A 23,385-nucleotide genomic window follows, 5' to 3' on the forward strand; every position below is an offset into this window, starting at 1 on the left:
AATTTGTGCACCAAAATTAGAAAAAAAGCGACACTATTTCAAGAGTCTATTTATCTCTTTTTAACTAAAGATCATTTTCATATGGTAACTATATCGTGCGCTCCACTTGACGCTATTTTCGTTTCGAAGATTCTTTGCTTTGATTGGTCCATTAAATATTTTGAAGGAAAAATAAAAAAGATCAGACTTTCAAAGTTCTAATTTTGGCGCAACGCTTGATCGATATGCACAGTTTATATTCACTATATTTATGACAATTATACGGTATTCCTTTTTTTAGACAAAAGTCATTGTTTCTGCTGAGTGCAAATTGAGTGAAAATTTTCGAATGCGTAATCCAAAACCGCGATAGGAAGTCACGGTACGCGATCGATGATTGATTTATATCTATGGGCGACTGCGTGACGGCGTCGTTGACAGAAGCATCCCGACGACATACGACGTTGCGGTGTCTTCTTTTTTATCTATAAATAACGACGACCTATTAGAAAGTGCATTTCCAACGCTAATCGTGTCGAGCGGTTGCATAACGTCAGTCTAGGCCTGGGTATTATATCCATCCAAGTAAACATTAAAATGCAGCATATACAGGGTATGTGACGAGATTAGCTAATCTCTTGATGATAAATTTTATGATTTTGATTATTAAAAAAAATCTTCAATTTCTTCGATATTTTATAATGCTATTATTACTGACACTTCAATCTTGTAACAAACATTTCTCAATTCTACATACGAGCTTTCTAGGATATTTCATAAATTTTATCTGAATTGGTATGATCGGAATCTATTTCACATCTCTCGGAGGTACAAATACAAATAATTGATTTGATAAAACACTGATAAGAATGGCTCACAAGTAACGCATATCAAACAAAATGACACACTGAAAACTAATATGCAAAATATTATTTCCTGAATATCATACCATATAATCAGTACGAGAAAAGCTAATATAAAGACAGACGGATCAGAATATTAAGTTATCAAATTATTAGGATCTAGTTAAGAACAATTCAAAAACGTACTTTATATTCTTTGTCACATGAATAAAACATGATATAACCATTGCAATGCTCTTTATTTCTAAAGAAATATGTTCCATTTCTATAAAAATTTAACGTTGTAAAAATGTTTTATGAAATTAAAAGGAAAAAATAATGAACATTTTTATCAGTTCAAATTTATCAATCTTCATTCGAAAAGTAGTACGTTGCCGCGTGTCGATCAAAGCGTACTCTGTTGAGTGCTCGGAGTACTAGTGGTATTAACAAAAAGGGCGACATCTTCCGATCTTCTATTGGTGTTTATCTAACAAGTTTTGATAGTTGTGCTGCGAGATAATTCCGGGAGCGAAGATATCATTGTATTTACGGTCGTGTAAACGGACCGCGAAAAATAGATGGCATGTGCAAGGTGTTGCGGCGAAAACGTCAGGTGTAATAATAATAATTCACTTTGTGAGCTCGCATACCACACTTAACATGATAAATCCAAACTCCGATTCGGAATCGGTTGTAAGTACCGCTATGGAACGAGTAGGCGCACGACAGAAGTCGAAGCATGGAACAAGCGGGAGATTCGCGACCTTTATCTGGCGACGCGAGAGTAATCCGCGACATGAATGCAAGAGGAACGACTTGGCGAACGACACCAAGGACATGGAGCATAGGTTAAAAAATCCTTCAAGTAGCAAGGTGTCGTTCGATTTTTTCAGGAATATTAAGAAACATTTGCAAATAAAAAACCTGTGCAAATCCAAGCGAAAGGTAAACGCATATTATTCTCCACTCTTCTCTTTTGTTCATTTCCTAAAATAAATCTTCTCTTCTTTTTTTTTTTGATATGTGTCTGCTTTTTTTGTACAGCATCATACTCTTAAAGTTTTTTTACTTGTTTTTTTTTTTCAGAGCAAGGAGACAGATGTAATAAGCCCTTGTTCAAATCAGAACAACATTAAATCTGTCATTGAACCTTTTCAGTCTTGCCAAGAGCGAGAATTTTCAAATAATGAGCAAGAGATCTCATCGATCAGACAACCTTTGTATGAAAATAGATTGGGCGATGTACTTGAAAATTCCTGCCATAGTACTGAAGAAAATATAGATAATATTAATACACAATATTATGGTGCAACTGGCATGAATCTTCTTATAGTTCCTACTAGGCAACGAGAATTGACACATGACATTGCGACTGTTTATGCAACACCCAGTTGCTCTGATGCTACAATGGCAGTTCCTAGTGCAATAGCGAAAGTTCCTTGCAATATGAATGAAACAATAAGTAATGAGCATAAAGTTAAAGCGAGTCTTGCAAAAGAATTGCTCAATTTAAGCAAATATGGATGGTATTGGGGTCCTATATCGGGAGATGAAGCTGATGCCAAGCTCATATCTGAACCAGATGGTGCATTCTTAGTTCGAGATTCGTCAGACGATAGGTATATATATCAGATAATTAATTTTGAAGTATTTAACTCATACTGAACATAATATATAATTGAAATGCTAAATATGATTATATATAGGTACGTCTTAACGCTTAGTTTTAAATCATCTGGGAAGATGCTACACGCGCGTATGGAACACAGTGGCGGTCTATTTTCTCTGTGCAATCAATGTACAGAGAGTGAAGGCTTTACTTCGGTGGCTGCTTTGATAAATCATTCCATGAATTTCAGCCAATCTGCTGTCATTTGTTATTCGAGGCCGAAATATCCGGGATATCCATCATTTCCGGTTAGATTAACAAAACCAGTGAGCAGGTTCACACAAGTAAGAAGTTTACAGTATCTTTGCCGTTTTGTCATTCGCCAGAATACTAGATTAGATAACATACACAAGTTGCCTTTACCAAAAACTATCAAAGGATATATTCAAGAAGCACACTATTGATGTCTAATGGAGAGAAAGATAAATTTCAAAAAGAGATTAATGATGAAATTATTTTTATTAAGAAAGATTCTAAGACTTGTTAATTAAAAAAAACGGTATAAAATGAGATAAATTTTTTTGACAAGCATATATATGATTAGCAGCATATATATGATTTTTACAACATATGTGCATATATATATATGAGAAATTTTAATTATCTCTCTCTAATATATATTATGTATTGAAAATGTTTTTCCTCGATTGATGATTTTTTTTATTCGTGATTGAAAAGTGTGAAAGTATATAATTTATAAATATAGTTGAATAATAATTTATAAATAGTCGAAAAAATTAATATTACTTTTTTCTATTTTTTAACAGAGTATTGCAAGCATTATCATATTTTTATTAAATCAAAAATGAATATTTTTTATATTACCAGTGTTCTATAATCGATTTGCAATTATTGCAATGAATTTATAAATTATTGTAGATAAAATGTCTTCCTGGTATTTCTCATAATGGCAGAATGTAGAAATTAGCGAAATTTTTATATGAAATTGATGCTGGATGATTATACTTAATTATGACAATATTGCAGGGTAAACAAATGTTTTCTAATCTATTGTTAAACGTTGGTAGTTTTACATAAACAACGATTCATATCTTTATATTTGCATGCAAATAATTTAGGCTTACTATCTATTTTATTGTACAGATTTCGTTACAATATATTACCATGTAAAATAAATTATAGCTACATATATCTGCTAGATAATGTACTCGATATTCATTTTTTCGCACGTGAAACCAGATACTTAAATAGAAAAAAACTTCTTTTAATTTTGTTAAGAAATATTTTAATTGTGCTCATTTATAAATATCTACAGCTTTCTTTTTCCTAAAACTTTTTCTAATCTATCTATTCCATCTCAATCCGAGTATATTGCGCGCCTAAAAGAAAAGTATACTATATATGCAGGATCTATATCAAAGATTGCTGAATTTCAATTTCAAATTAATAATAAATAAATTTTAATTTCTAACTTTTAATGTGATATATTATAGAAAATATCAAGAAATATATTTACCGTTACAAAAACAGCAGTCGCCGTCTCTGTGATACGATTTGAAGTTTCATCTGGTGATGGCTTGGCAGAATTCGAAAGCATCACGTATACTTGTAAAGCGTCATTTATTCGTCTGTCTAAGAATAACCAAGTCTCTTTGTGATCTTCACTAGTATCTTGCAGCATGTACAACTCAGTGGCCTTGTAAATGGTCGCCAATATCATTCTCCTGGTGTACCAGTTGATCTAATCAAAGTAATGTGTTGTGTTTAAACAGCTCTTTTAAACAATGTTTTATTTTCCTAACAGATAAATGTCAGCGATACGACTTACATCGACGGACCTATCGCCGGCATAGTAGCAGATATCGTCGACTAAAGTTAATAAATTCGCTAAAGAAGTCGGTACGTTTGGTGGTAAAGTCATAATAGCTAATGCTTGTGGCCAAGTTTTTTTATAGGGAATCACCATTCTTAACCGTGTTTCTACGGCATCTCGAATTTGCTTTTCTGGCGCCTTCCGTGAACTTGAAGGATCCGCTTCAATGGCTAACATTTCTTTTTCTAGCATCTGATTCAATTTACGATTGCACATAGAATAAAAGTGTTGCACTAAAGCCGCACCACCATTTGGAAAGAGTCCGTGTACTACGCCCGGATATCCGATTGATTCGGCACCTTTGGCATCATAATTTTCAATTATATCATGTTATTTCATTTTTATATTAAAACGATACACAATGACAAAACATTAATATTATACGAACTTATATTATTGAATAAAATTGAAATATATATATATATATATATATATATATATATATATATATATATATATATATATAAAATATATTAATATATATTTTAGGAATTATTTTTGGACAACCGTTTCAAGTATTTTTCTGTCTAAAAAGCTTTTTAATCTAACTTACTAATCAATATTATAAATTTATTATTTACATATTGATATAATTTTTCAAAATGGATAATATAATACATAAAAAGAATCATAAGTCGAATTACCGGCACTGATAGCCTGTTTGCTCCATCCCATATCTGGAACAAATTTTAGAGAGGCTCCAAGTATTTTTGTTTTAATATTTTTCTCATATTCCTCATCATTCTCCTCGTGTATAGATTGTTGCGGGCCTGTTTTTTTGTCACTATCATTTTCAGATTGATCGACCAGCAAAGCCCTGGAAGTCCATAAACGTCTAAAACCTAGTAAAATCAATATCTACCTTTAAAATTATCTATATATTAAATACATTATATATGTAATATTTTATATTATATAATTACATGTATATACAGGGATTTATTTCAAGCACATAACAGACATTAAGATTATTAATATTAAGATATAAAATAAGATATCAATAAAACAAGCTTATTAAAAAAGTTTTTTATTAAATCTTAGATAATTTACAACTTTATAAAAATTTCATGTTTAAATATATATATATATATATATATATATATATATATATATATATATATATATATGGCTCATACCATAAAATTAGCAGTATACCATTATTAATTATGATTTTGATTGATTTCATACTTTTACTCCGCTAGTGTATTCAATGGGAATTCTTTATCAGCATCTATACATTCATTAATTCGGATAAGAATACTTTCCATTACATCCAAACCATTTATCGCTTGATAACAGAAAGAAATTTTTTCTGGAAGTGGCATCACCGGTAATTGTTCACCACCGACGGTCAACGTGACTTCCGCGTGAGCCTTTTTCATCTCATTATAATTATGTATTTTATTATAATCCTTTTTTTGGTGCTCTAAGTCTTTTATTTTCACTTTCCAATGCATTCTACACAAATCTATTCCCTCTCTCAAGGGATTCAAATAATCATTTTTTAGCATATCTATAATATTCCAAATACCCGTTTCATTGTGTTTATCTCTGATAAACAAGAATCTTAATAAGTTTAGTGCAGTAATAACTTCATCCGATATTTCCACTAAATCCGTCGAACTTCCATGTGGCAAACTACATATCTTTTTCAGTAGCAATTCTAAATTCTTTCCTAGAAACTGGAGATTTCGTGGAGTCGAGTTAAGACAATCGATGATAGAAGATTTTAATATATTAATGATCAAGCTCAATAAACCAGAATGATCACTAATTTCATACAAATATAAAATAACAGAATATCTAGCTTCCATGTTGAATATCTCGATATATTTTTCAAAAATATATAATGCTTTTTTTCGTTCTGCATCACCATTACAGTAAATCATTACTTTAATAATTGGCTTAAACAAATCTGAATATATTTTTAGTCCCAACACTTCAGAATCTACGGATCGAGATGAGATACGGTTTATAACAGTTTCCATGAAAATTAACCCATTCAAGATTACAATGTCTTCCTCTTTGCAAAGCAAAATTTCAAAAAAATATGCGCATGTTTCAAAAATGTAATAAGGACTATAAATTTGTGGTGCTTTTTTCCAATAATCTTCATTGGTAAGTATGTAACAATAAAAGTTAGCATAGGCCAAATCCGATATGTTATCACTTGATTCAAAAAGCATACTACGTTTATAACTTTCAGTGTATAAATGTCCATCTTGCACTTTGTTGCAGATGATATTTCTACGACGTTTACTAACAATGTTCAAAAAATATAATATATCTGCAGTCAGATAAAATGACAGTGTTATTATTTTCTCTGAGAATTCTTTATATGTTGCTCCTTCAATGTTTTTATTCCAGTAGTAGAGAGGCTTCTCGCACAATGAAATAAGAAAGCTCAAAAGATAATCCCCAAGCAGTGATCCCTCCTCGAGTTTATAATTGATCTTCACTGCCTCTTGCACCAGTGGTTCCAAAAATAATATGATTTTTTTATATATATTCACAAGTCTACTGCTATCAGCATTGTGCAATGATGCTAAATCCTCGATATATGATTTGATGGTATTGATGCACCACTCAATAGCCTTGCCCTTGTCCTGCATTTTCATCATACATATACCTAGTGGTTCCAAGATGGTACAAAATTTTATATCGTTATCCGAACATTCTATCTGTTCTAGAAATTCCAGTACAGTTTCCATAGGATTACATCTCTCTGCTATGATGTTTAATACATTCTTGCAGCATTCAAATAGTTCTTGTCCGGATTGCGAGTCAGATTCCGTGAGATAAGTAGCGGTGACAGACACAATCTCGCTTACAGAGTCCTCGATCACTTCATTACTCTCCGACGTGAAAAGTTTCAGAGCTTCCTTAGGCTTATGATTCTCCAGGAAAGCGGTAAAGCGTTTGATGAATGTTTGAGACATTTTTCCGACTACGAAATAGATTTTTAAAACATAGATAGTTCACAAGAAAACACGTACAAATATTGCATACAGGCAAAATTGTTCTTCAAAAAATATTTTTATGGTATCTATTTTATTTTATTTTCAAATATATTGCTCTCTTCTTTCGATTAATTATTATTATTATTAATTATGTTTCTGTTTCTTAACGATTAAATAGATGAAGTAGATGTTTTTTCTTTCTTCATATTCCGGACACTCTGGAAACACTAGACACAATGAACCGCGTGGCTTGCAAAACTGTTTTTGTAGGTGAGGTTACAAGTCTCCGCACAAGATCAGGGTATATATCTATTCTCATTGCACAGCTGATGCGAGAGAGAGAGAGAGAAAGCATCAGTTGCTGTCCTTTTATTCTCGACCATTCTCGACATAAAAGAATATTTACGAGCAGAATTTAGTAACACGATTGCAATCGGCGAGTAAATATGACAGCAACTTTTACGAAAATTATTCGTAAAAAGAAAATAAATAAATGCAAAGGAAGAGAATAAAAGAACAAAAATCGATAGCAGAACAGCTAACACGGAAAAAATTATTTCAATATACTATGAACAAGTCGTTAGAATTCGCTTACCATCGGCTAATGGAAATCTGCTTCGTGCCGAACGAAAAGAATTAAGCATCGCCATATCACCAGTTGAATTAAGTATTAAATGTTACTAATTACTGAATAATTAAATGAACCGCGTGCGTTCATATTATTATTGTTTCCGTAGCGTGTTCGAATTTCGCGTAGTGATTTCACGCTCCGTGTAACGTACTAAGACCGCCACTGTTTTCTAGCTGCTCTATAAGTAAGAACTAGGTTATATATTGCATAAATATGATAGTATGAATATATTAGAACAGTTTGGAATGAGGATAATGCATATTTTGATCAATGAGGAAATACATTACATAATTTATTATTCATTAGTGCACGGTATGTGAACATTGTTAGAAATACTGAAAGATAAAAATAAAATAAAAAAACCTAAAGGTTCATTCTCTCGACCGTTTTCATGTATAGTGCATTGTTGATTGGTTGTAGTTTATTATTGCGATGAATGAATACACACTAATATAGTACTATCGGAACTGTCTGCTAGGTGTTTGTATATTTGCGAATTATATTATTGCTCTTTTAACCTCAGATTTAGATGCTACTGTGTCCTACATCAAGCGTAATTTGGAGTGATTTTATTGTGATGTTTAATTATATCAAATAGAAAAAAAATACAATCGGAGAATTAAACTTACTTTAAAATGGGTGACTCGGAGGAGGAAAATTACGTGACGTTTGGTGTTCCTCTCGACCCTTTGGACGAAGGTTCGTATGTGATGTGTAAATTAATTTTATGTTAGTTTATATTGTTTAATAGATTTATTATATCGAATCTCTCTCTTTAATTTTACAGAAAATATTCCACGAAAAAAGCCTGTTACAATTGAAGATCAATACGCTTACGATGCCCAAGGTAGGCGCAGATTTCATGGGGCGTTTACGGGTGGCTTTTCAGCGGGATACTTCAACACCGTCGGCACTCGCGATGGCTGGAGACCGCAGCATTTCAAATCTTCAAGAAGTAGTAAAGCAGATAATGTTATTCAGCGACCGGAAGACTTTATGGATGAAGAGGATACGAGTCTTTTCGGAATTGCTCCTAAAGGAATACAAGCTACTAGCGATTATGCCGATCATGGACAAAAGGGAAAGAAAAGAGAGAGGATAAGTCAAGACAATAACGGACCTATTCCTGGTACTCCTGTTTTAAAGGAACTTTTAAAACCTGTCAAGTTAGTATTTGCAAAAATTAATAATAATGCAATTTGATCTCTATATATTGTTAAGTAATTATTTGTCATTTTTAATTGACGGAGAATTAACAGCACTCACTATTTATCAATATATTTAATTTTTATTTATATATATTTATACATTTAAAGATTCAAAGCTATATTAATCTTTGGTATTGCTTGTGATTGCAGAGAAACAGTGGGTATTGTTCTACTTAAGAAGATGGGTTGGAAACCTGGTCAGGGTGTAGGGTCTAGACTCACAAAGAGAGAAAAACAAAAGATAAAGCATCGTAATGAAAAGTTAAAATTAATACAGGAAAATCCTGTAATAACAGAAAGCAATTCAGAGGATTCAGACGACAATTCTACTAATATTACTTTTGCACCTGATGATTATGAGCCATTCAGGTGTAAACCAAAGGACAATTATTTCGGCATCGGCTATTCGGGTCTAGACAGACGGAAAATTTTATCTGGCCACATCAATTTATTTGATACTCCAGCATTTTGTGTTCAAGATAAAAATAAGAAATTATCGATTCATGGCCAAGCATTCGGAGTTGGTGCGTTCGAAGCCGATGACGAAGATATATATGAAAGAGAAGATATGTCGCGTTACGACTTTTCTTTGGATCCTGAACATAAGACGAAGACAAGATGGTCGCAGGATGTTCCGACTAGCTCGCAAACTGATTGTTTGGAAGGTTTTGTTCGCGCGAAGGAAAGATTAGCGAACAAAAAGATCTTTAAACCGCCAGAATTGCCAAAGAATTTTGTGCCAGTGCACGCTATTAGAAAAAGCAGATTTTATCCGCCGATTGCAATTCCAATAGAAAATGGCAAACGCAGAGAGCCATTGAATGCAATAGATAGAGCGCGGATTTTAGAAGATCCCAATGAACGTTCAAAAAAGCTACCATCAAACATATCCGTCGCCTCGAATATCATTTCGAATACCTTGAATTTACATGGCAAACAGCAAACGGAGGAAAGAAGGAAATTGGAGAATCAACAGACAACGGCAAGCAACTCATGGCTAGATAAATTAAATGCTCAAAATTTTATCAAAGGTGGTGTTATAGATCTTCAAGATGACACAGGTAGCTTGAAAACATTAAAAGATTTTAAAGAAACTGCTTCTGCATCCATACGTTCGAGCGCAGAAACATCTATAGAACATGACTCCTCGAGTAAAAGCGAAAAAAGCGCAAAATTGTTTTCGTCCGATCCAGACAAACAGAGACGATTCGAGCAATATCTTATTTTCCTTAAAAACGATGAAAGGAATAAACTCGAGACTATTCAACCACTTTCCATGACCGATTGGGAGAGAGAACAAGAACGTACGGAATTTGAACAAGCGGCGAAGCTGGGGCAGTCAAATAATTATATGGTGGACAAATTTATATCTAGCGCTGATCACACGATGGACAAGATGGATCCGGAGAAAGATATAAAAGAAGCAGTGAGACTGAAAATGTTTGGCAAACTTACGCGAGAGCGAAGCGAATGGAAACCCGCGAGTATTGTTTGCAAGAGATTCAATATTCCCGAACCGAAAGTCGGCTGCGCTCCAGTCACGACGGATCGAAAATCGGCGAGATTCTCCATCTTTGATTCCTTAGATTGGTGTAGTTCATCCAAATTTACGAAAGCTACAGACGAACGACAACAGCGAATACAAGAGGAAGAAACGCCCCAACTGTCAAAAAAAAGGGAAGAGAATGCAAACGAAGTAATTTCCGGTATTGATAATATTTTGTCGAATGATTACCAATCTTCAGAGTCCGTCTCCGAGAAGTTTAAAATCTTCGAAGCTTCCTACGAGAAAGTTTTCGGCAAGGGTATTCTTTCCACAGCGTCGGAAAATGCTAAACAAGACGTAAGCGATAATTTAAAGGATAAAACAATCAAAGAAGTAGGAAATAAGCAAGAAATCGATAACGGATCGGTAACTGCAGTTAAAGATCAGTCAAATGAGAAGAAGGACCTCTTTAAAGCAATTTTCCTTAGCAGCAGCGAAGATTCCGAGGACAGCGAAACGGAAGAGAACGTTGATAACGAAACGGTCAAATCGATCTTAATCGGGAAAGATCCGAAAGAAATAAACATCCAAAGAAATACGTCGCCGCCGCGCGGTATCTTCGCAAAATTGGATCTTGATAGCTTGGTGACGCATCCAAAACAGATTAATGATGAAAATACAGCTTCCAAGATTTCAAAACCCAGTTTACCAATAACCGATGAAATACGAAATAATCTCGCGGATTGTAAAGATGTGACCAATGCGGAGACTGCGATATCATCAGATATGTATGGTCCGATTCTGCCACAAAGATTGTTAAAGCAAGAAAGTACTGCAACAACAGAAGCTAGTAGCACGAACCAATCGCTAAAACCAGTATTTCGCAGTGTCGTGGTATCAAAGACTGCGGATTCGATACTCGGCGGGAAATGGGTAGAACGGAGCAAAGCGAAAAAATTAAAGAAAGAAAAGAAAAAGCACAAACATAAAGATCATAAAAGCCCCAAGCACAAAAAGAAATCTAAGAAAGAGAAACATTCGAAACATTAATTTCTGTTTATTTTTATCTCTAATTCCAAGCTTCATATTGTGAAACAATTTACGTGTTAAAATAATTGTACATAAAGACGATTGAGTTTATAATATGATCTTCTAGAACCGTATTATTTTATAATGAATTTCATTAAACATATATGCACTTATTTTTCTATACATATGGTAGGTACATCTGTAATATAGACTGAGAATATATAATATTTGAATTCTATTATATATATTTGAATGTCGTATATGAATAATATATGAATAATATTTAAAATCATTGGATAATCTTTTAAAGCACAGAAAATAACAAAAATTTTATTACATGTTGAATTTGTATATAAATGAAGACATTTGTTTATAGATGCTGTTGGTTGCGCGAAATGTTAACTGTTTGTTTTGGTTATAAAGACTGGTAGAAAACTCTCTGGTGCGAATGGCTTTAAAATAAATCAATAATTCTTCGATACAGGTAACTTTATATATTATATTTTTCAAATGATTGCATATTATACATGTGTATAGAATATGTAGTAAGAATATGTACATGTGTTTTACACTCATTTATGATCATGGATTGTTTTCGATTTGCATACTTTTCTGTGAAAAAAATTACATAAATGAATATTAAATAGAGACTACTTATACTGGATAAGACAACATAGGTGACAAAGATTAAATAAATCTATCGTGTTCTCGATAAGAATACATGTATATATGTATTTTTCTATTTTTTGCAAAAACTTAAACGTATATCATCTGATATTCATCGTATGATATATGTCCCTAATACGTAATTTTATGCATATCTGATACCAACTGTACTCTCTTTGAGTATACAGTACCTAAATACAAATTTGAGCAGTCTGCCTTTTTATTATATTATCGAATATAATATATTTTTGGGAAACAATAATCGTGATATTTAAACAAAACATTAAGTCCTTTAATAAGATAATTGCACATACGGGATTATTAATTTGATGTCATGGAATTCCTAGAAGCAGGTCTGCTGGAATTAGATCCAGGTTTTTTCTCTACACTGAAAAAGTATTGCAACATGATTATCTTCACTTTTTAATGAATTTATACATTTTTAACATATTTATTAAACAATAACTCAATTCATTTTTTTACATACCTACTGCTTCTTGAACCTCTTTTAAACATGGCTGTTAATTTTTTCTTTAAATTCTTCTTTTCCATCTTACTACTCTCATTGATGCTGGTTTCAGAACCAGATGTCTGTCAAGTATTCGAATATTTTAATAAATCATGTTTTAGACAAAAAAATAATTTCAAATATTTAATTAATGATTCTTGCCTGGAGCGAGTAGTCGGTCATGTTCGGGTCATCTACACTAGACGATTTAGTTAACTTATGAGTTAATTTTCGTATTATCCCTTTACCATATTTTTTGTCTCGGTCTAGCATTTCGCTCTTTGTCGAGCCTCCGGAAAGACGGCTAAGTATAACAATAATAAACTTTATTTAAGAATATTTGCTATTTTATCAATGTTATCTAGCACAAACCGAAAAATGTGTAATACAAATATATAATATGTAATATTCGGTACCTGTCTACGCTGGAATCTCTCTGTAAACTAGCTCCGCGAGAATCAATTTCCGATCCTTCCAACGATTGCATGCTCGACAAGTTGCTATCGGTGCCCCAAATAGCTGGAGACTAAATTTTTTAGATGCAAAAGTGAGTAATTATTATTAAGAAGAGATTTCAATAACAAATTATCATATTTCGAATTATAATTTTATAATGGAAATACTGCATATACATAAATTTATTTAGACATAAAATTGTATTTAGAATCAAAATTTTGCTCAGTATAAAAAATTACACAACTAATAGAGATATAAAAAATCATATTTGTATGCGACATATTTATTTCATACAAAAAAATTATATATTTTTCATATTTCATGAAAGATTTTTTTATGTATGAAACAGCCCGTACTTACCTGGCGCCCAGATGTTTGTTCCAAGGATAGACTCTTTCTGTTTAAACGTGGTTTAGTGCGATTCAGTACCATTCCTTTTCCCGGATCACTCTCTACTGACGTTGATCTATAGATCATAGCAACAATATAATATTTTTTTATATTCTGGATAATTTGCAAGAGAGATCTGATCGAATATAAACAACTGCAATATTCACCTCTTTCCCATTTTTTTCAATCGCGTTGCATTCGCTTCATCTGCCATTTTCTTCGATTCTTTAAGTTCCTTTGCTACGCTCATTAATTTTTTAATAGTGTACTCTAATTTCTCTGTTCTTTCTCCGAATATTGAAGTTCCAACTGCAAATATTTATGTATAATTTAATTTAATATAATTATTTTGATTTAATATCATAATTTTAATATTATTTAATATTTAATATATTATAATTTAAAATAATTTTATTATAATATTATTGATAAATACCTTTTACGTCATTTTTCGTTTCTAACATTGGTGAAGACTCTCTTGATTTTGGTCCCTGAAAAGTGTAAAAAAAAGAGATTTATAATTTTAGATATTTGTGTTGATTACATATATATTAATTATATGAATGCTTATATTTATGCCTTTAATCGTCTCGGTGGAGTTGGTGTATATGTATCGGGCGTTCCATTTTCTGTTATAGTATTTAATTCAGGGAACAATTGTAGCAAATCCTGAACTTGTTGCATAAGAATATTGATGTTGCGTAGCTCAGTTTGCTCCAATTTACATTTGTTCATTATCACTTCTTTGAGTTCCTGCCTCTCCTTTTCGTGCCGCTCTTTTTCACGTCTCATCTTCTCATTACTCGTTCTTAATTTTGCGTGCGCGTCCCTCAGTTCAAGTAGATCGCATTGCAGCTAGATTGATCATTGCAGTCATGATTAAGAAAATAAGAATTATTGTCTCTATTTTTTAATAATTATATTTTAAAAATATACTCTCAAATGTTTAAATCAGTAATAGATTATTTAAATTATACCTCTAATAATTTTTTCTTATTCTCTTCCTTTTCTTCGTCGAATACTTTCTTTAATTGATCCTGTCTTCTTTTATTTTCAAGTCGCTCTTTACTACGTTCTCTCTCTATCTGTAAATTAGCATGGATGTGTAAAAAATCTGCGAATTGATTATATTATCTGATTTATGCATTAAATTGTGCTAATAATTACTTCAAACAACGTTTGCCGCAAATCTCGCGCTAGAGTTGCCGTTTCCTGTAGCAATCTTTGATGTTCTTCTCTTTCTTTTTGCCAAGCTAACTCCATTCGCACTTTCAATCCTGGAATTTTTGAACGTCCGCTTGTAAGTAATCGCTCCTCCTCCAACTGCAATTGCAAGAAATGAATACGAATGTAAGCAGATTTGCAAATGTATTAATTATATCTATTCATTTCTTAATTACCTCATTAATTCGGGATTGCAGTTCGGATACTTTAACGTGACTAGCAGATTTTTCCGAAACCAATTCAGCTTTTAGTCTGGAAGCTTCCAATCTTGTTTCAGAAAGTTCATCTTCCATGCAACTGATTTGTTTTTCTAACACTAGCACATTAGCTCTAAATGATTCTTCATCCTTAAAGAACAAAAAAAAATTTATATATAATATTTCATAAATAAAAATGAAATTGATAATCTAGTTGATGTTATGTTAATATAGAAAAATAATTTTACGAAAAGAATTGTCAATATTAACAAGTTTTAATATAAGATACACAAAGAAGCATCTTGATGTTTAATTGCATCATTAACTGTTTACCTCGTCCGACTTTCCAGAGGATGCATTAGATTGTCGGCCTTGTCTTGTGGACTTTAGCTCGCCTATAGTTTTTTGCGCGCCTTCTAACATGTGTTTGTAAGTATCACGTTCGCGTTTATATCGCGATAATTGATTTTGGATTGCTTGTATCTCGTCGTTGATCGCCGTAATCCTGTGCTCGTAGCGCATTTTACATTGCGCCAAGTCCGCTTTTTTGGCTTTCTCCATATTTGTCAAAGCATTCTTTAATTTTCGAATTTCAGATTCTAATGCCGTAGTATCGGGTGTTAATACTTGATGAATTTTTGATACTGCTTCGTAATCTTTCAATTTTGCAGATAAGTCGTCATTCTACAAATTAGAATATTAAAAATTTATATTCATAAAATAAGTATAAGAGAAAGAAAAAATATATAAAAAGTAAGAAGATATGTGGAATGATGAGGTTTTATATATTTTCGAAGTAACAAGAAATTAGATATAATACATACCATTTTCCTTACATCTTCCAATCGTTCCAATAAAGTAGCATTTTCTTTCTTTAATGTATTAATTTCATCATTTAATTCTACTACAATAAGTTTATTCGGTAACTGATTCTCACGGATTTGACTCTAAAATTATGAACCAAGGAAGTGAGAGTTTTGAATAAGATTTGTAATAATGTACACTATATACTTAATTAATAATAAAGCTTAGATACCTCTAGAGCAGATTTCTCCAATCGCCACTCGTTTTCTCTCGTTTTCATCGAGTTACGCAACTCATCAAGTTCTGTTTGAATATTTTTTAAATCATTTTTATACTCCGAACATTTGCTATAATAAAACGTAAGAATATTAAATGAAGAAAGTTGCACGAAGCATTAAATATTGTTGACAGTGAATTCTTACTCCTCACACAGTTAGTGTCGAATTGCTGTTTACCTATTCAAAGATTTATTTTCTCTTTCAAGTTGTAGCTTTGAGTTCATAAGCTCTTGATATTTATTAGTTAAAGTCTCTTGATCTTGTTGTTGTTTTTTAATGTCATTCTCGAGATCTGAAAATTTTACCACATGTAATAAATTTAGAGGACAAATTTAAAAATAAAGAAATAAAATTTAGAATAAAATATTTAATGTAATATTTTTTGGTACTGTACTTAAAATTTTCTCATTGTAAGTCTGCTTCATCTCATTCATGCGCTTTGTGTTTTGCCCGGCTTTTTCTAAGGAAGCTATTTTTTTCTTGAGTGCCGCTATTTCGGTTTCTTTCGCCTCTTTCTCGTTATTAATTTGTAATGTTAATTTTTCACTTTCTTGTTTAAGCGTCACAATCTCTGCACTTAGGTCTGTGATTTTTGTTGATGTAGTAGATTTTGAATTCTCTAATTCTTTCTTCAAACGTTTGACCTCAGCATCGAGTTTAATTTTTGTCTGTTCCAGCTATTTTTACCAAAAAAAAAAAAAAATAAAACACGATTGTGTTAGATATATCTGGGAGAATATATTATATGTATATAGGATAATAATTAAAAATTTTTAATATACTCTAAGAAAATATTAGATTACATATTAAAATAAAAAATATACTTACCGATGTTATAGATTGCGACATTTTAGATTCTTTTTCGTTATACGATGACAAATCATTCTGTAATTTTTTACACTTTTCTTGCTCTTGTGTTAGTTTTTCCTTTAAATCATTTATTATTTCTTCCATCTTCGCAGTATTTTTCTCCGATGATTTAGCAGCTTCTATAGCAAAAAAATTGTGTTAGGTACAATTTATATTCACATATACATATATGCATATGTGTATACAAAAATACATACATAGTGTATAAATAAAAATATTGAATATTTATTGAAGAAACCGTAATTTAATAATTATATTACAAATATAATGTAAGTTTTACCGAAATCTTTTTTTAGTTGTACGACTTCATTATAAATTTTTAATTTCTCAGCTGATAACGACAAGAGTTTCGATTTCAACTTTTCCTTCTCTTCCAAAAGCGCCAGTTTCTCTTTGTCCCACGCTTTTCTTTCAGTTTCTCGTAAAGTAGTTGCTTCGTCTAACTTTTTTTTCACTATAATAAAATTTAAAAATTAGATACGTTTAATCATCTTGTATAATTCTAAATTGATTGATTTACCATTTTGTAAATCCAAATTTTTAGTATCTTCTACTTTTACATTTGATTGAATTTTTTTCTTCTCTTTTTCACTAGCCAATTCTTTCATAGCAGACTCGAGTTTTTCTTTAAGCAGTTCATGTTCCTTTAAAAGTTTATTGTACTTTAAATTATTATCTTTCAGCTTCACATCCGGTATATCTACATTGTGTCCGTTTTTAATATTGGAAAAAAGATTCAGCATGTCTTCTAAAATATTGATAATTATGCGAAACATTAATATGAAATGTGTTTGATTTTAGCAAATTTTATAAAAGTACCACACCCAACAAACCTATTTCTTTCTCCATTTCATCAACCATCTTTTTGAGTTGCATTTTTGTTGTAGAGTCTGTTGCCTTCTTTTGTGTTCTTTCCTGGAATGCGTTACTTACTTTTTGCAGAATTTCTTCTGTTTTCTTTATCTAATTGTAAGATAAAGATAGGAAGATTTTAATATATAGATCTATAATCTTTACTGAATATAATTATGTACAGAACACGAGAAACAAAATTATTTGATATATATGTTATTTTTTTAATATTAGTTTAATAATATTTCTTTTTTGATATTATATTTACCTCTTCATATTTCTTCTCCAGAGCGGATCGTTCACTTTCTAATTCCTCAGCTTTGCGTTCTACTTTCCTCAGTTTGAACGATAATATCCGGCAATTTTTGTTTGACTGCTCCAAACTTTTTCGCAAACGAGTATATTCGTCTGCTTGTTCGTCCCTTATGTACGAAAATTATATTCATATAAATAATATATATTGCATTGCGATATATGCATATTTTGTCGCAATTAAGTATCTCTGTTCCTTACAAACGCGCATAAAAAAATGTGATACAAAATTTACGAACGAAAAAAAAATATGACATTTTACATAGAGCTCTGTTTAAAAATCCTAAAAAAGCTTGTGGAATTTTAATGTAATTATCTCATTGTCTCTTTTAGATATCCTTTGAGTTTTCAAAAGGTAAATGTGATCCCATAAAAAGCAAAAAATAAATACAAAATTTATGAATTTCATATAAGCTCGATTACCAAAGAAGGATACCCCACGGTTCCGTATTTGACGAAATACAAGGGTGACATCGTTTTAGGATCACATACGTCGCAAATCTGTCCAAATCGTCGTCCTGCAACAATCCATATAGCTCATTTTGCAAAAGATTTTGATCCTTTTGTTCGAGGCACATTTCATTGTCGACATACATAAATTTTCAAATTTTTACATGAAACACAGTTCAGTTTTGTATGTGCAATATTATTTTGCATTGTCCCGTGTATAAAAATGTCTGTGTGAATAAAGATTTTGAACATTAAAAATCTTTTTGCAAAAAATGATATACAGCAATAACCTTTACCAAAAGGAACAGAGATACCGATCTTTTGATAAACATATAAGAAACAATGTTAAAGAATGCCAGTTAACAGAATCATTCACTATACAATAACGAGTCGTTCTTCATAATTAGTAATGGTTCAAAACATTGTCAACATATTAGTCACCAATGTAAATTTTGTAATATCAAAAATTATTATAGACAATAATTTTAAAACAAAACTAAAGCTATAATATTTTTATTAAATTGATTTATCTTACACATATCATAAAATAACATATATAAAATAACATATAATGTATGTTTTTAATAAAATGATAATATAAAGATGGATGAAATCATATTATTAAATGTAAAATAGATTGTAATTTTCTAAAAAAATTCAACAATAACATGCATAATACATCACAAAGCGGAATACCAATAAGATACTTAACGATATTTTTTATAGCGCAAGAAAATGTAATACCTAAAATTATCCTGCAACTCATAAATCTCTTCTTCTAATTGTCTAATTTCCTTTTTCATATCCTCATTTTCGTCCATTAAACTTTCACAAAGGCTTTCCGCCGCCTTAAGTTTCGAACGTAATTCGTCGTGCATTTTGTCCCTTTCACCCCTGTATGGCCTATTAATAGTTTCTTTCTCCAAATTTTTTATCTTTGTCAATAATGCATTTTTCTCTTGTACAAGTGCTAAAATACGAATATAATATATGATGATTAAATTTAAACAAATTTTATAGGCATAATGAGCGAAATAAAGAATATCATTTTTAATGTAGAGAAAAAGAATTTTTCTATTTCTGCGTACTTTCGCAAAATTAAGAAACTAATACCTTCATTTTTCTTTTGTAGTTTTGCCACTTCGCTTGTCGATGTTTTGTTCGACATTGTCTCCATAGTCGCCAATCGACGCATCAATATCTCGCTTTTTTCTTTCTCCGCCTTCTCGCATCTTGCTCTCATATCATTTAATTGGGACTTCAATTTCTCTATCTCATTCTGCGAGGGGTAAGCATAGCCATTAATTAATTGATTAATCGAAATTATATTATTTACATACTTAATTGTGTTTAATCCTCTCGTTTCTGACTTTTATATAAAACATGATGATATAAATATATCGGGTTTGATTTACTATAGTAATTCAATTCGTTTTTATGCATTCTTATATATGCGAAGATTTTTTTCTATCATATAAAGTCAAGTTTAAGAGAAGATTAAAATATATATATATATATATATATATATATATATATATATATATTTTAATATAAATATCTTATTTATAGAGAGACATTTTGAAATCTTTTCTTTAAACTTATTTTATATTATATACAAAAACATAATTTTTGATTGTATATAGAGTTAATACCTGGATAAGTTAATTAACATTTAAATGGACTAGTACATTTAGTAAAAGTTTTTGATAGTATCGCATGTGCTTCATAAATGACAACATTATGAAGCTGGTGTATGTACATACAATGATACATGATAGACAACATATATTATAATTATTATTAATTGCAAGATAATTCGTATACGTCAAAGTAACGAGAGCGATGATTGTCTTACCTTCTCGGACTCCTCCCCTTTTACCGTGTCATTATCCAGGCCATCCTCAACCACCTGTTTTGGCGGTGCTGGCCGTGATTTCCTTACCTAAAGTAGTGTGATAAATGAGAGCGCAAAATGGAATTTTATATTTGCTCACTTTTATCATTGAATGTCGCTATACTACCGTCTGCTGTATAATTAAGTCGGTATAAGACAAGATCTTCATATAAAGAAAAAATTTACAAGCGTGCGTATGTTTTATTGCGACAACAAAAAGCATTCCATGCATTAGTAATTTAAATAACGAAGAGATACCTGTATTATAAATTCTACATCATTCTCCGAAGTGCCTCCATTGGTGTTGCTTATAACATTTTTTATTTGAAGCTTTGCTGGTTTTCTAACATCTATATAATAGAATTTAAATTAACATAAATTAAAAATTTGATATTAATTTTCTAATTAATTTAATATATTATTATCCATATTTTTAGCTTTTATTACTTTCTAATTTGGAAGTATCATCCTTATCTATGGTAGAAAGATCCATTAAGGATGTCCATCCAGTTGTCGCTGCTGATTGCGAATAATTGTTCTTGGTTTCATCTTTCGCCAAATTCGTAGCGGAAGACCACGTTCTTTTGCTCTCGGGACCGCTTTAGCATTTATTGATAAGAGTTAAGATAATTCGAAATATACAATTTAAACTTTTAGGAGTATTATAAGATATTAAAGTACTCAAATTTCAAGAGACACGCTGACGATAAATGCATTATGTAATAATAAGCACTTTATTCAATCTATGACGACAGAACCTACCGCGATGAATCCAAAGAAAGACTAGGCGAAGAAGATGTGATATCTCCAAGACTGTTTCTTCTTCCGCCATGTTCTTTATAGTCCCTGAAGATCAATTCGAGCATATAATTTGAGATACGTATTTTTTATTATCTAAAACTTTCGCTTTCGAAAATTAATACCTGAAACACCGTTTGCAACGCGTTGGCCACCGTACTTGTGGATGAAAACCCAAAGGGCAAAGAGAATCACCTTTCTTAGACGAATACATAGAGTGCATTCTGTGTACAAATATTTTTTTTTTCAACATTTTTATACTATCTGTACTTAAAATTAAACAATTGTTTATTTATGTTTTCGAGTGAAAAACAAAGATAAGTGCAAGTAAAAAGAACGTTGAATTCTCTTTATAATTAATCTAACATAAGAGAATTATTTTTATGTCTTAAAGTTTCCTCGATACAGCTAACATATTACTATTTATTTGATCTGTCATTAATATTATTGAAATGCAAAAAAATTTATAAGAAAACCTAGAATAATATTCTAATTTCTTAAAGTACTTTCATCAATAATGAATATTTTTTTACTTTCTTGTGAACAGTTATCTCTTATCTGAATTACATAGTACGCTTGATTTAATAACATTGTTTACGCAAATGCAATTAAAGAAGAGCGAAGAGGGGAAAAAACAGCGTGTGAGAGAAAAATATAAATATCGATACACCGCGAGATCTCATCAGAAAAAGAAATACAAAGATTTTTGATAAATTTGCGAATTTAAATCGTCTTTGAATTCTTATTTTCTTATTCTTAATTTATATTTACATAGGCATGTATCTAAAGTTATTAGTGAATTTAAAAACAAGACCGTAAGCAAGAATTACACGTGTTACACATCATTATGTTAATGTCTATCAATGTAAGAATAAAAAAATATATATATAATACAAAGATTTTTTCATCTATAAAATATCTAAAAAATCTAGAAGTTATTAAATTTATATTGTTTTAAATTTCTTTCTTATAAATTATAATTTCGAAAAATATTATATTATACGTATTGCCGAGAAATAAAAAAAAAAAAATTGGTAAAAATTGCTAATGAAAAAAATGATTTTAATTAGCGAATTCTTTGCCGGAAAAACCAACTGTACTGTCATCTACATATTTTTTGCCATGCATACACACATATAAATGGCACCTGGGAACCATGCATCGGTGATGTTATGATGATGAAATTATGGTTTATTTATGAAAATTCAATGCCATATGTTTTTCCTCTTTTTTTTCAATTTCTTATCTACATAAAATAAAATCCAAGTAAGATAAAAAAGACATTATGAAGAAAACCATATTGCATGATCACGATCTATCAGTAATCTATATCTCTTACGCAATCTATTACAATCGATTGTACAATGCTGCTACTTACTGGATCGATACCGATATTAATCCACGAATATAGCGGATCCGACGTGAATGAAATTTATCCTAAGCTATGCCAATCGGTCGGTCAGAAATGGGGGTTCTTCGTCAGGATTTCTTTCATTCTGAATGAACACGGTAATCTCATCGTATTTGCGTAATCGGGCAACACTCGCATCGTTTAAAATAGTCTCTCGCAATCTCGTTTTCCCTAAGAAAGAGAAAATTCGTCTCTACTCGCGAATCTTACGCATCTCTTCTTTTTTTTACGCGTCTGCGTAAGATTCCAATGCCGCGTACATCACTAATAGCACTGACACAGCTCCGCTATTACGGGGTTTGTTCGTAGCCGAACTAACTGTGTGCGGGTATATTTTGGACCTACGCCAAAATGTATATTTATCTCTAGCTATAAATATAAGGAAGCGGCGAAATACATTCAAAACTATGCACGCGTGTATACATTTATATATGCACGCGTATCTGAAACGAAATTTTCATTATTCAATTTTTCATCTTAATTGCGCAAGCAAAAGCAACACGCCGCGAATGAACTTGAAAATTAGTAGAATATAAATTTTCATTATTTTAATTATACGTAAGAAAATGATACATTCCGCGATGGAATTTCATGTCTACATTTATATATGTATATATTTTAATGATGCACATTT

General features: G+C 31.2%; 4 protein-coding genes across 9 annotated transcripts; 2 read left to right on the top strand and 2 right to left on the bottom strand.

Annotated features, from left to right (window-relative positions):
* The first annotated feature begins 1,306 nt into the window (after nucleotides 1-1,306).
* On the top strand, nucleotides 1,307-3,084 carry LOC126854918 (uncharacterized). The gene is made up of 3 exons (XM_050602099.1): nucleotides 1,307-1,769; nucleotides 1,911-2,443; nucleotides 2,531-3,084. The coding sequence occupies exons 1-3, from the start codon at nucleotides 1,485-1,487 to the stop codon at nucleotides 2,895-2,897; spliced, it is 1,185 nt and encodes a 394-aa protein (XP_050458056.1). The 5' UTR covers nucleotides 1,307-1,484; the 3' UTR covers nucleotides 2,898-3,084.
* Nucleotides 3,085-3,215: 131 nt separating this feature from the next.
* Nucleotides 3,216-8,031, bottom strand: LOC126854911 (ubiquinone biosynthesis protein COQ9, mitochondrial). 3 transcript variants are annotated; one of them, XM_050602091.1, is made up of 5 exons: nucleotides 7,883-8,031; nucleotides 4,972-5,169; nucleotides 4,283-4,626; nucleotides 3,971-4,195; nucleotides 3,216-3,833 (listed from the first exon to the last, which is right to left on the bottom strand). In XM_050602091.1, exons 1-5 carry the CDS (start codon nucleotides 7,935-7,937, stop codon nucleotides 3,798-3,800), a joined length of 858 nt encoding a protein of 285 aa, XP_050458048.1. In that variant the 5' UTR covers nucleotides 7,938-8,031; the 3' UTR covers nucleotides 3,216-3,797. The 3 variants fall into 3 exon arrangements, 2 of the variants coding, with proteins under 2 accessions (XP_050458048.1, XP_050458047.1); XM_050602090.1 differs by lacking the exon at nucleotides 3,216-3,833 and having other exon boundaries at nucleotides 3,914-4,195; XR_007688167.1 differs by lacking the exons at nucleotides 3,216-3,833; nucleotides 3,971-4,195; nucleotides 4,283-4,626; nucleotides 7,883-8,031 and adding an exon at nucleotides 5,464-7,266 and having other exon boundaries at nucleotides 5,033-5,169.
* Nucleotides 8,032-8,441: 410 nt separating this feature from the next.
* LOC126854908 (G patch domain-containing protein 1 homolog) lies at nucleotides 8,442-12,122 on the top strand. 2 transcript variants are annotated; one of them, XR_007688166.1, is made up of 4 exons: nucleotides 8,442-8,617; nucleotides 8,706-9,084; nucleotides 9,277-11,830; nucleotides 12,018-12,122. XR_007688166.1 is itself a non-coding variant. In XM_050602083.1 (3 exons), the coding sequence occupies exons 1-3, from the start codon at nucleotides 8,554-8,556 to the stop codon at nucleotides 11,660-11,662; spliced, it is 2,829 nt and encodes a 942-aa protein (XP_050458040.1). In that variant the 5' UTR covers nucleotides 8,442-8,553; the 3' UTR covers nucleotides 11,663-11,879. The 2 variants fall into 2 exon arrangements, 1 of the variants encoding a protein (XP_050458040.1); XM_050602083.1 differs by lacking the exon at nucleotides 12,018-12,122 and having other exon boundaries at nucleotides 9,277-11,879.
* On the bottom strand, nucleotides 12,121-23,053 carry LOC126854899 (kinectin). 3 transcript variants are annotated; one of them, XM_050602059.1, is made up of 29 exons: nucleotides 22,719-23,053; nucleotides 21,466-21,564; nucleotides 21,305-21,388; nucleotides 20,990-21,141; nucleotides 20,801-20,892; nucleotides 20,504-20,590; nucleotides 19,762-19,927; nucleotides 19,393-19,618; nucleotides 18,155-18,308; nucleotides 17,868-17,997; nucleotides 17,555-17,782; nucleotides 17,315-17,488; nucleotides 16,993-17,153; nucleotides 16,559-16,841; nucleotides 16,342-16,456; nucleotides 16,119-16,233; nucleotides 15,907-16,029; nucleotides 15,416-15,766; nucleotides 15,062-15,232; nucleotides 14,829-14,984; nucleotides 14,639-14,746; nucleotides 14,241-14,516; nucleotides 14,098-14,152; nucleotides 13,829-13,970; nucleotides 13,632-13,737; nucleotides 13,232-13,341; nucleotides 12,978-13,119; nucleotides 12,795-12,898; nucleotides 12,121-12,695 (listed from the first exon to the last, which is right to left on the bottom strand). In XM_050602059.1, the coding sequence occupies exons 2-29, from the start codon at nucleotides 21,561-21,563 to the stop codon at nucleotides 12,629-12,631; spliced, it is 4,176 nt and encodes a 1,391-aa protein (XP_050458016.1). In that variant the 5' UTR covers nucleotide 21,564; nucleotides 22,719-23,053; the 3' UTR covers nucleotides 12,121-12,628. The 3 variants fall into 3 exon arrangements, with proteins under 3 accessions (XP_050458016.1, XP_050458017.1, XP_050458018.1); XM_050602060.1 differs by lacking the exon at nucleotides 20,504-20,590; XM_050602061.1 differs by lacking the exons at nucleotides 19,393-19,618; nucleotides 19,762-19,927; nucleotides 20,504-20,590; ... (3 more) ...; nucleotides 21,466-21,564; nucleotides 22,719-23,053 and adding an exon at nucleotides 18,622-18,791.
* Nucleotides 23,054-23,385: the final 332 nt, after the last annotated feature.

The sequence above is a fragment of the Cataglyphis hispanica genome, chromosome 15 (assembly GCF_021464435.1).
Source record: "Cataglyphis hispanica isolate Lineage 1 chromosome 15, ULB_Chis1_1.0, whole genome shotgun sequence".
NCBI classification, from domain to species: Eukaryota; Metazoa; Arthropoda; class Insecta; order Hymenoptera; family Formicidae; genus Cataglyphis; species Cataglyphis hispanica.